General features: G+C 41.3%; 2 protein-coding genes and 1 pseudogene across 2 annotated transcripts in view; 2 read left to right on the forward strand and 1 right to left on the reverse strand.

Moving 5' to 3' along the window:
* The window catches only part of LOC133720587 (serine/arginine-rich SC35-like splicing factor SCL30A), a 72,579-nt gene extending 69,359 nt beyond the window's left edge, over positions 1-3,220 (forward strand). The window contains exons 2-7 of the mRNA XM_062146988.1: positions 906-945; positions 1,071-1,233; positions 1,650-1,727; positions 2,360-2,518; positions 2,694-2,810; positions 2,919-3,220. Coding sequence (XP_062002972.1) covers positions 1,082-1,233; positions 1,650-1,727; positions 2,360-2,518; positions 2,694-2,810; positions 2,919-3,048 — 636 coding nt within the window. The 5' untranslated portion in view covers positions 906-945; positions 1,071-1,081 and the 3' untranslated portion in view covers positions 3,049-3,220. The remainder of the gene's footprint in view (positions 1-905; positions 946-1,070; positions 1,234-1,649; positions 1,728-2,359; positions 2,519-2,693; positions 2,811-2,918) is intronic.
* A 122-nt stretch (positions 3,221-3,342) lies between these two features.
* Positions 3,343-4,619, reverse strand: LOC133720580 (F-box/kelch-repeat protein At1g15670-like). Its single transcript, XM_062146970.1, has one exon. The coding sequence runs from the start codon at positions 4,537-4,539 to the stop codon at positions 3,529-3,531; it is 1,011 nt and encodes a 336-aa protein (XP_062002954.1). The 5' UTR covers positions 4,540-4,619; the 3' UTR covers positions 3,343-3,528.
* A 1,578-nt stretch (positions 4,620-6,197) lies between these two features.
* LOC133723018 (uncharacterized) lies at positions 6,198-11,099 on the forward strand (annotated as a pseudogene).
* Positions 11,100-12,715: the final 1,616 nt, after the last annotated feature.

A 12,715-nucleotide genomic window follows, 5' to 3' on the forward strand; every position in this document is an offset into this window, starting at 1 on the left:
CATAGAAAATATAAACAAAAGAAATGAAGCCGATTCAGAACTAATATATATAATTTACTGGCTCAATTCAGTTTAAATTAGTGTGGTACGTGGATATTTACTTATTCAGTTCAAAAAATATCACCTCTAATTTGTGTTTTGTGATACGTGCTTTTAAACTACAATTTGGACATTGCCACAAAAAATAAATAAATAAATAAAATATATATATAATTTCGGTGTTATAATTTGTTGCTTGGCGAATGCTAAACAACACTTTTATATGTCTATGTAACAGTAAGAAAACGTCAGTGAGTATGCTATTGTGTAAATCATTATTGTCATTATCTATTTAGTTTATATTTCTATGAGCTTTGCCCAACAGATGGACTATGGAGTGATATTTTGTGCAGGTCATTTAAGTTTTAAGCTCCTTTTTTTTTTCTTGCGAAATTTAATGTTAATTTATAGAGGTTTTTACCATTAAGGTTAAGTTAGTTAGTTAAATTACTACGAACATGATGCAAATAGTGAAAATTCGTGCAGTCACCTTAAAACTTTGGAAAGGAATTTAAATTGTAGTTAAACATTCAAGTTGTGATAAATTCAAGTTGGCTACTAACCATGAGATTCATTTTCTTAAATCAAACAAAGTTAAAAAACAAAAAGCGTGAAAAAAAAAAATGAGAAGGTTGATGAGTGGTGGACGAATAAAAGGAAAAAGGCAAAAGGAAAAAAGTTACCCAATAGAAAGTGAATCGAACAATTGACTACAAATCAACGGCTAGATCGCCCGAATCCTCACCAAAATAATTAACCCGGAAAGTAGAATAACAAAACCACCTCTACAAGAACCTTCTCGAATGTTACTGAAATAAAAGGGCCATCTCCAACAGCCGAAGCCACAGCCATTCAATCACAAAGCTCTTGTTTTCGATCGCCTCACCACGGCCCAATCTCTACACGGTACCCTTCTTCTCCCTTCTAATTTTCCTTCAATTCTGAACCTAATTTTTTTTTTTTTTTTCCCTTCGATTTTTGATTGAATTACGATAGGCTCGTCTTCAATTTTGGTGTGGTTGTTGTAATAGGTGAGAGAACAATGAGGGGGAGAAGCTACAGTTACAGCCCTTCACCGCCGAGAGGTTACAGCAGACGACGTCGTAGCCCTAGCCCTAGAGGCCGCTATGGAGGAGGCCGTGCTAGGGATCTTCCCACCAGTCTTTTGGTCCGCAATCTTCGCCATGACTGCCGGTATGTAATCAGTTCATTTTTCTTATATTATTCTTCAATTTCTTTGTTGTTTTGTTGCATCAATAATAAATTTGTTGATTTAGATTTGTGCAATTAGGGTGTTAGATTAGTAGGATTTGGATTTGGGTAATTGGGTTTTGGTTGATCCAATGAGAATTTTATTCTTTTGAGGTTTAGTTGGTAAATCTGGAATTTGTTTGCTTTGAAATAGATGTTGTGCTTGAATTAGATGTATGCAATTGGGGTTAATTTATCAATAAAAAGCTTATAAGTTTTGCCTCTTTAAAATTTGCAATTTAATTTTATTGCAATAACGAATCTATAATTTCTGTGCTTCTGTGCTTGATTTAGGTTTCTGCAATTGGATTTTATCCATGTTGCAAGTGTGGAGCTTATCAATTGTGTTTGGTTTGCAGGCCTGAGGATTTACGTGGGCCGTTCGGGCAATTTGGTCCCCTCAAGGACATCTACTTGCCTAGGGATTATTATACTGGGTAAGCATGCTTTTCGTGTCGGGAAATTAGGATGTGTAGTAAAATAATGTGCGTATTTTTGTAAGAGTCGCTCTTTGTTAGTATTGTGGTGGTGCGTAAGATGGAACTAAACTTTCATGTGTGTGAGTTGGGCGAGTTTTATTGTTGTGATCTGAGTGTTTTCATTTTTTTAATTACTTATTCACAATCGCTTTGTGGGAATTTGGTTGCTTTATTGAAAGTGTTGAAGAGAAGAATGAAGTAAATAAGAGTACTGTGTTGAAGACAAGATTGAAGTAGTAAGACTGTTGTGTTGAAGAGACCAATCAAGTAAGTAAGAGTGGTCAAGATGGTTTTATTGGTACATGAAGATTTGAAGAAACTTGGTTTGAATTCATTGAGAAGAAGTTGGAAGACTTGAAGAATTTCAACTCAATTTTATCTATGGCACCAACAAGGTTAGCGGCCACGTGATGTTTTGACTTGATTTGTAGGAAGTGTTGGTAAAATATATGTGCTTTGAATGCTCAGGGTAAAAAACTTGGTGGAGTTTGGATCTTTTATTAATTATCAGGAACACAATGGCTTTGGTAAATTATTGTAAGCATGCGGTTTTTTTTTTACTGTTATAATTAAATGTTATTGTGGTGCAGGGATCCACGTGGCTTTGGATTTGTTCAGTTTATAGACCCTGCTGATGCTGCAGATGCCAAGTACCATATGGATGGGCAGATTCTTCTTGGGCGGGAATTGACAGTTGTATTTGCTGAGGAGAATAGGAAGAAACCCTCGGAAATGAGGTCAAGAGACCGGTAAGATATATTTCGATGAAAGTTTGATTTGGATATCCATTTTTGATGGATTTATTACTTAAACCTGATGCTTTTGTAGTATGTTTTCAGTTCTTAAAGTTAATTTGATGCTGTGGTTTTTTTATTCTCTCTACAAGTAGTTTATTGATTTACCTATATGTTTATTTGTTATCAGGGGTCGGTCATATGACAGCAGGCGGAGCATTTATTCTCGTTCACCACGCTATGCTCGAACCTACTCTCGAAGTCCAGGTTATTATTCACCCTCCCCTAGGAGAAGGCGGTACTCAAGGTATGTGGTAATTTATGTCTTTTTTTAAGTTCTCAATTATCCACGGGGACTGGAGCAAAACGCATAAAACATGCCTGTTTTTACGGTGATTTTTCAATTTTGATACAGGTCGATTTCACCAAGAGGTAGGAGGTACCGGGAGCGATCGTACTCAAGGTCTCCCTATGGTTCAAGGAGCCGTAGCCGAAGTCGGAGCTATAGCAGGAGCCGCAGTCAAAGCCTGGACTACTCTCGCTAGTGTACTTGATAGAGTGACTTCCTGATCAAGAGCTAGAAATCTTTAGTTAGAATTCGTGATATGAATAAATATTGGTAAACTGGTAGATGTATGTCAATACCAGCTGCTGTCCTGGTATTCTAGTCCTGTTTGTTCAAACTTGTTTTATGATGATCAACTTATTCTGTTTGAATGGTTAGGCTTGTCTCTTCAGCTTTTTGCATTTGGTTCAATTGATTGAACAGAACCAAGGTGATTGGAAATGAATTCCCCTGTATATGTTTAATCATGTATTCCAGCAACCTCGAACTCCTAGAACTGTAAATAGTCATCGAAACACATTTACTCATGGAAGGGGTGTGTGCTTTAGCCACCCAGAAAGCAAAATATTTTACATGATGTAAAAGAACTTCCATGCAATAATCTTGCTCTTCCTACTTACAAGCAAGAAAAGTGCTTCTAACTGTACAAAAATATCCTTGCAGTAAAAGAAGTGAGCTCTCATATCTCCACGAAGCAACCGGACTGAACGAACCCAGAGAACTCCTCACACATCTCTACCTTCTCCAATTTCCCATTTTCCCCTCCCGTCAAAAAGAACTCATGCGGTCCCCCTAGATACTCCGACCCGGACACAAAGGCCCACCGGCCCAACTCCACCCCGCACGGCCCAGACCTCACCGCAGAATCCCTCTCGCCCCAACTAAACAGCTTCCCATCCTTCCCAATCCCAACGCACGACCTCGGACACTCACCCGCCCTCCACGCGTCCTCGACCCGCCTCCAACGACCCGACCCGATCTCATAAACCTCCGCGCTCCCCACAAACCCGCCCTGGCTGTCCGTACCGTACCCGCTCACCACCCAAAACTCCGACCCGTTTACGAGCCCTTCGCACTCGTCCCGCTCCTCGCTCATCCCGCCCAGCTCGCCCCACTCGTCCGCCCTCACGTCGTAAACCCTCGCCGACCTCAGCGCGTTCTTGTTCTCGTCGTGCCCTCCGGCGACGTACACCCGGCCGTCCAGTTCCCCGGCGGCGAAGAACACCCGGACCTCCGGCATGTCCTTCCCTTTACTCCACCGCTGCGTCGTGAACTCGCACACGAACACGTGTCTCACCGGCTGGTAACTCGCCGGGTCCCACCCTCCCATCACCACCAGCTTCCCCTCGGAGCTCGTCACCTGACAGAACAGCGGCAGCCCGTCCGGGTACTCCGGAACCGGGTTGACCCGGGCCCAGTCCCCGCTCGCCGGGTCGAAAACAGACAAGCCGTAAACTGCGGGTCCGGCCGGCTTCGACCCGGTTCGGACCGGAAGCGCTTGGATTAAAGAAGCGGCCTTGTGGGTGAACCCGTATTGCTTTCTGTGGTTGTAGAAGTCTCTGCTCTTAATGAGCTCCCCCCATCGGCGGCAGACTCGGGAGGCGACTCGGTGGGCCGAGTAGTGCAGCCGAGTCAGGCACTCGTAGGCTATTTCTTCGGGCAAACCAGGTATCAACTCGGTCAATTGCATTTGCTTTCGAATTCAACGTTTTGAAATTTGGGTATGTGTGTGATTTGGAGTGGCATTTTCAGTTGGGTATTTATAGGCAAAATAAAAGTTGGAGAATCCATCCGCGTGGAATAAACGGCAAGTTGCCCAAAAAGGAAGGTAAAATCAACGGCTGGACACGCGGCGCCCGCGGATTCGGGCTAGAAATACTGTGCCCCGGTTTTGGGACTATCCGAGGTGGGAACTGACTTGGGCTTGGGGCCGGGTTTGGGACTGGGACTCATGGTTTTGACTGGTTGTTTTATGGGGTTTGGGGGTATCAAATTTGGATAAGGGTTGACTGCGTGTGCGTTTAGGTCCTATAATGTCGGAATTGGAAAGGGCAAAGGATATGAACTACGTGGATTTGGATACAGAAGAAAAATAGATATGCGTCATGTAATTTTTTTTTTCCCACTAGATGCATCGTGTAATTTGGTGCATTGTTATTTAACTAGATATTTTGTGATTGATCATGTCATAGGGTATAGTTGAAGGAAACAATGCAATCTTTCTTAGTTTCTTAGAGCAACTCCAACAGCTTCCCCATAATTTTTGTATAATAGGGAAGCAAAAGTCAAAGCTTTAGCATATTTTTCTTCTCTAACTCTAACAGATTCCCTATTTTACAGCAATCTCTAAAATCTTCATATTCTTCCTTAGATTTTTAGAGATTGCTGTAAATATAGGGAATTTGGTTTTCTCTTTCCTCACTTTCTCTAAAATAGAGATAGTTATAGAGAATCTGTTGGAGCAAAAGAGACTTATTTTTCCCTAAAGTAGAGAAAAATCAAAATATGGAGAAGCTGTTGGAGTTGCTCTTATAATATACGCACAAGATGCATTAAACTAATTCGTTAAGCAAAATAATGATCAAAGAGGGATGTCTTGGCAAGATGGGCATTTATTTGATTGCTGTTTGACTAGGGTGGATCAGAATGAGATTTAAGCTCAAACTTTATTGGATAGGGGTTTGGATGAGGATTGAGGACTAAGGACTTGCTCAAGATGGTGACTTGGTACAAAACTACAAACATGATGCCAAAAAGATGGGACATATTGGTGGTTTAGAAGAGTTTTTATTTCTAAAGTTCTGATCTAGTGATTCTGGCTTCACAATACTAGGAAGATTTTGAGCTTTGATTTATACAGATATTATCAAAACATATAACTACACTCTTAAACGTCTCCAGTAATTCATTTTGTTCTTTGAGTTCGACAAAGTATGAGTTGGCTTGTATTTGATCGATGTTTTCAATTAAATCTGTGCTATTTTACGGAATTGGTCTGCAAAAAAACGTCATTGTATCTAGGCGGAGGTTGATCATGTTGCTCTTTATACATATTAGGTTTTGTTAAATTGAAAATATAGAGTGAATTGTTAAGCGTCTCAGTTCTATTGGGACTCTGCGGTTCCTTTTTTAGTAGGACTTAAATGTTGCTATTATATATGTAGGGGTATAGCTTTTTCGAACACTCCGTTCTTATATATATAGTCGGATCGATCTACATCGCTTTTCTCACCCAACGTTGCTCTTAGGGTTCCTTTCTAATCATCTCTATCCCTCTTCGTCAGTCCTCTCTTTGCTATCATCTCGGAAATAAAAAAAATATTTCTTTCCTGAGTCTCTACTCTGTAGATGGTGCGTTCGAACAAAAGAAATAAAGGGCGTAGTTTGAAAGCCATAAAACTACCAAAACTTCCTTTTGATACCATCATTGAGATTTCGAGCTGGTTGCCAGTCGTGTCTTTGCTACGGTGCAAGTGTGTGTGCAAGCAATGGTGTTCGTTGATTCAAGATGACTAGTTCGTTCTAAAACATGTGGATCGAAGCCGTCCAACCGATCAGTTTTATCGTACCGCTGATGAAAAGTTCAAGTTTATTTCAACTTATGGAGGCTTGTGTTTGGAGAGAAGTCTTGGTAATTCTAGGGTTTTTCGTATCAGAAACCCTGCAGCCCAACAAGTGCTATACTTGCCTGATGGACCTGAGTATACTAACACCATGGATTTTGCTTTTAATTCATCTACTCGCGAGTGTAAAGTGGTATGCTGTTGTTGGGAGAAGAACGAAGTTCACAGTAGTGAAGCAAGTTTGAAAATTATAACTGTTGGAAAAGATGAGCAATGGAGAACTCTGATCCTCCCAAACCAAAGTTTGATGAATGCGCGCGGCGAGTTCATGTTAAAAGTGCACTTCAGTGGAGTACGAGGGGGTTGCTCATTTGACCCAAATAATTAGAGTTAATGCACCAGATTATTACTTACAAGTTCAATCTTTGGATGTTTGGAGAGAATGTTTCACCACTACTGATAAGAGCATTTTAATGCGACGTTTTAACTGCATTTCCCTACATTTTCTGCGTTATTTCCTTAATAAAACTCTGTTTAGGAAAGTTTCCATTCTTTGATTGGGAAAGTTCCTATTTGTAGAAAGTTTCTATTTTGTAGTTTCTATTTTTCATTTTTGGAAAGTTTCAATTTTCAGTTTAGGAAAGTTGCCATTTTTCATTTTAGGAAAGTTTCTATTTTTCTTACCAGTTTCTATTTTCAGGTACTTGGAATAAATGAGCTGAAATGAGCTCATAAATGGAAAGAGGAGCTAGAGAACGTTGGAGGGAAACAAGATGAGATACAAAGGGATGCACAAATGAGCAGAAATGAAGAAATGAAGCTTTCCTGGTCCAACCAGGAAATCCTGTTCGAAAGAGGAAACTGTGTGAAGCAAAACTCTGAAGCCCATTGAGATGTGTGACCGAAATTATGATGGACATGACGTTGGAAACATCAAGGCTTGAAGAGGACGCAAGAAGGCCCAAGAATTATCAAGCAAGATGGACTTTCGGCAAAAGTGGATAAAGCCCATGTAAACTAGGGTTTTGTGACGTCAAGAGAAAAATGTGGAGACTTAAGAGTTTTGCCGTCCAAAGCAAGAGGAAATCAAGGAAGAGTTTTTAAAAAGGAAAATATATTTTCCTTGGGGATTAAATTTGCCGTGTAATACTTAAGGAGAAAAACAAGGTGACAACATGGGAATTAAAGATGATTGATTGAGGATTTCAAGGAGAGATTTTCTTGGGAGACTTTTATGGGAAGGAAATATTGTTGGAGGAATAATTTGGTGTGATTGCCAACGTGAAAATCAGAAATAATCAAGGAGATGACGCCAAGAGAGATTCAAGGGAGAAATAAAAGGAAAGAGAAAAATGTGGAGACCAAGAAAAGCTGAAAACGTGTCTAGGTGCATCCCTAAATTCCCTAAAGGAATATTAGCCGAAATTCATGAAGAAAATCAGAATAATTCCAAGGAAATTCGGCAATTAAATATTAGGGAGGTATTTTAGAGAATTTTGATTGGTTGAAACACATCACACGGATTACTTGGCATTCTATGATTGGTTGGACTACATCACAAAGCTTACTTGGCGAATTCTCATTGGTGGAAGCTATGTGGAAATTTCTGATTGCTTTGTGAACCCTAGCCGTGCTCCTATATATACCCACCTCTTTGACGTTGAAAAGGGGTTCCACATCCCTTAGAAAAATTCAGAAAAATTATATTGTTGCCGTGAGCTTCTCTCATTTTCTCTCCATCCTCTAAAGCAAGCCACGGAGTTCAAGCAAGGCCGAAGGGAGAAGAAGGAGCCGTGACTATTCCTCCACCATCCACCATTGAAGACTTGCTTAATTTCAAGCTTCAAGGATCACAACGAAAATCATCCATCCTCATCTTCCATCCACGGTGTAATTCGACCTCTACTTTGTAACCTTTGTTTGAATTTTGTTGGTTTGCTTTAGTTGACATTCGTGATTGAACAAAGTTATTATTTCTGGAATTTTTATGATTAAATGAGAATTTTCAGATTCTATTATTGTAATTCGAGAGTTGCTTATGTGGGTTTGTTTAATTAAATTTGCGTTATAGATAACTTTTGTATTTTAATCTTATGTGGTTGCAAACACTTAGGGTTTCGATATAATTGGTGCTAGGTTTAAGAACATGAAATCGACTTTTCGTTTTGTGTAAACTTGAATCAAAGTGGTAAAGGTTTTGTACAAAGATCGAATTTAATTAACAAGGATTGCAATTAGGTGGACTTTTCCATACTAAGTTGTACACTTGAGTTGATAGCCTTTCTCTATGTGTAATGCGTTAAACATGACATGATTGACTAGCTTTCTAGGGCTTGATTACATGTTTGATAGGATTGATCTAGGTGCTTTCGCTTAGGTTAATTAGCATTGAAAAGTAAAATATGGGAATTCATTTGCTTTCGAATGTTTCACATGATCAACTCCTTTCTCATGACTTAGATGAACAATGTTAGAAATTGAATCAATTTTAATCATAGTTTTCAGTTTGATCTTTGTTCTCTCATTCCATTTATATTTTTATGTTTTTGCATTTTAATTGTTTTGTTAACTTAGTTTTATTTTCGAAAAAACCAAAAACAAAATCCCCATTTTTCGTAAATAATGTTTATACTTGTGAATATCTTTGTGAATATTATACTTTGTTTTAATTTTAATTGTTTAATTGTTTGACAATGACAGGTGTACCCTCAATCTCCGGAATAGAACGATCCCTATTTGCTTATACTACTAACGATATTTTCAGGGTTAAATTATGCGCTTGCTTTGAGCGTATCAATTTTTGGCGCCGTTGCCGGGGATCGAACCCGGGTCACCCGCGTGACAGGCGGGAAAGGCGCGGCGAGTTCGTGTTAAAAGTGCACTTCAGTGGAGTACGAGGGGGTTGCTCATTTGACCCAAATAATTAGAGTTAATGCACCAGATTATTACTTACAAGTTCAATCTTTGGATGTTTGGAGAGAATGTTTCACCACTACACTCTGCCACAGGGAGTTTTCGTAGACCTGACAAAAGTTCGGGGTTATACTTGGAATAATTGCACGTCTGTTGTTGATATGACTGTTTGAGCCCAAAAGTAATTTTGGCAAGATCCTTTAGTGGATTTAGCACAGCGGGCCGATACCTGCGGCCCAAAAATAAGCCTACTCGGGTTTGGGTTACAGCTTCACCCATTCCATGATCCATGAGGAAAACGAAACCTTATTGGAGTCGGGTAGCGAGGATTGAATAGGAAACTTCAATCAATATCCCTTCTATGACAAGGAACAGTCGAAACCCTAAGTATATATACCAGGTTTCAAGGACGAATAGAGACATCTCTCAAATCAATCAATCCTAGCGATTACAAAGCCTCCCCGGAGCAAACCTTCAACCTCGTTGAAACCCGGTGACCGCCCGCCAGTCCCAGTCTCTCCAAGAGCCGACTGTCAGCATCACCAGACCAACCCGGCGACCGTACTTCCAGTCCTAGTCTCCCCAGGAGCCGACTGCAAGCGCAACCGCCACCGTTACTACCAGCGAAGCAAGGGTAACGCCCTCGCAACCCAGCGAAGCTAAAGTCACGCTTTAGCGCAACCCGTGCTTTCTCCAAACTTCCCAGTGATTGCTCTGCTTAGTCTGCAATACTAAGTATCGATTCGGTGACGCGAAGAGATCACACCCAAAGTCCTTATCCGTAAGGCAGAAAGTCCTTTTCCGGAAGGCTAGAGAAGAACCTTGTGGCGAGGTTGGTGCTCTCCTCGTCCACAAACGCTTGAAGAAGAAGTCAGGTCAAGGGACTACCCCGACGACTGCACCCCACGGTGCTGGCACGCCCGCGCAATCGCTCAAAAGAGACAGTTTGCAAGCCAACTGGTTTCCGCGTCAAACATTTTGTCACGCCCAGTGGGACCAACTAGTGTCTCTTCGTGAACGTTAGCCATTGGGAAGTCAAGCGAAAACCCTTACCAAAAGGGCTAGGCTAACTGCTCCAAACATAAGACCTCCAGTTACAAACCGCATTCTCGCGCGGATTGTCGTGGTCTTTCTGAAGAACAAGTGACTCAAACAATGACATGCCTATTTTAGCCTTGGAAGACTTTAAAGAACACGAGTGGAGTAAAAACAAAATCAAAATTCCCTTGAAAGTTCTGAAGGATTGTCATCCACATTTGAGGGACCGCACTGTTTCGGCTGCATTCGAATTACTATTTGGAGCGAGCTATGATTTTAAATATAATAAGAGAAAGGGGATAGTTACCAAGGCCACACTTAGACCTTCTGGGGAAAGATTACATAAGCCAAGTCTCATGACGCTTAGGCTCTATTTGGTTTGTGGAAAGGAAAGGAATAATTTTCCTTTTCATTGGAAAAGTGGATCCTGGGGTGGGTTGGGGGGAATCATTTCCACCTCTTTTTCCTTTCCATTGGGCATCATTTTCCCTTCCATTGTCACTCCCAAACACAGGAAATGAATGACATTCCTTTCCCAATGCCCAAAATCTGTGAAACAAACACAGCCTTAGAGTAATGAAGTCGGAATAATTCTCTAGTTTACATTATTATTATTATTATTATTATTTTCATTTTGATCAGTTCAGGAGACATGATATAAGTAGCCATATAAAGAATCAAGGGGGTACCAGTGTAAGTTCTAAAATAATCATGAGAGCTCTGCCACCAGTAAACCCTAGCCGCCCTGGCTTGGGTATTCAAGGATGCTTTGAAGCGTCGACGCCATCACTGGTCGGAGCCTGCTTCGCCAGAATTCAATGTCGAGATCTCTTGACGACTATCTTTTGGGTTCTCTGCCTCCGATTTCCTGCTGCGTTCGAGGATGCTAAGCCTGCAACTGTGAATCATACTCGAGATCGATCGCGTCTGGAGTGGGGGATTCGACCACGGGTTCGGAAGAGGAAGACCCGCGACCACCTGCGACTGGGTCGTCTTCTGGCGACGACATCGGTGGAGCGAGGCGGTGCTGGTTTGATTGGGTTCATTTGGAATTCCACTTGGAGTGCGGCGGTGCAGGTTTGGCTGCTGATGGAGGCGGTGCTGGGTTGTGCAGACTTCACCATGTTCTTGTTTCCTGTTGTAGGGAGTATAGACTACTGGCTATGGTGGAACATAGGGGCGGTGATTCATGGCGATGGCACCTTGAACCCGATTCGGCTCTGGGTGCCCAGATTACTTTGGGTAGCTGTGCAAATGGATTGTCTTCGGACCCGAGTTCGAACCCGGATCTGGGTGATGTCGAAGGCAGGAGTTCTCTCCTTGTGGAAGAGGTCTGATCGGCCAACGTTGATGGCGGCGCCGTCGTCATGGTGGTCTCCAGCAGAGAAGCTACTTTTGGGCCTTAAGCTTGTTGGGCCTCCATCTGGGTTGGGTGCCCTAGTTAGTTTTGGACTTTTGTTGGGGTCCACAATGTCTAGTGGGGCTTTTCGCCTTGGGCAGATGGTTCAGCCTGGAGCATGGCACATTGATTCTGGGCCTGGCCCTTTTGGGTCCGGAATGACTGGTGGGTTTTTATACCCACCCTCTAGTTAGTTTTTTTAATTTAAACTTGCCTATTACTATGCGTACTGTGTCATAGTTAATAGGCTCGCTTTGAATAAGTGAGCATGCATGACATTTCGAATGAATGGTCCTATCCTATGTATCACCGTGGTGTCTACTGCATCACAGCTTCTTGTCTATCTGTACATGGTAGCGGAAGGATATGTAATGGTCATTCTGGCCTTACCGTATTAATGAAATCTATATGATTATTTGTAAAAAAAAAAAATATATAAGTAGCCATATAATTACATGATGAGAGTTTGAACTCCTTAAGAATATTTGTTTTGTTTTTCTTTATTTCTTTCTTCTTAGTCTTCTTTGCATGTTTAATAAAACGTAAGTTTTTCAAAATGGATAATAACTCTTCTAACAGATGATTTGTCCACTAAATTTGTTTATGAAAAGGACGCCTATTTGAAAAAAAAGGCCATTCAATCACTAACGCAAACTTCTATTATAACCTTTATGCCCCAGCTTGGGTTATAACCTATGAATACTTCAATTTTAAACCATAGGAGAGCGACTTTTCTCTCTCAACCAGTTTTGACGGCGCCCTCGTCTTCTGTTCTCCTAGCCTTCTCCCTTCACTCTCACTCTCTCGTTCCCTCAGCCTTATGGCCTCCATTGATGCTGTCACAGCTAGTTTTGTTGCCTTCCTTGCGCTTGCAGAAGGAGGTAGTACTCCAGATCTTGGAAGAATTGGCGGCGGCCCTGTCCACCGATCCTTCCAATCTTTTTTTGATTGGG

Source organism: Rosa rugosa, chromosome 7, assembly GCF_958449725.1.
Source record: "Rosa rugosa chromosome 7, drRosRugo1.1, whole genome shotgun sequence".
NCBI lineage: Eukaryota > Viridiplantae > Streptophyta > Magnoliopsida > Rosales > Rosaceae > Rosa > Rosa rugosa.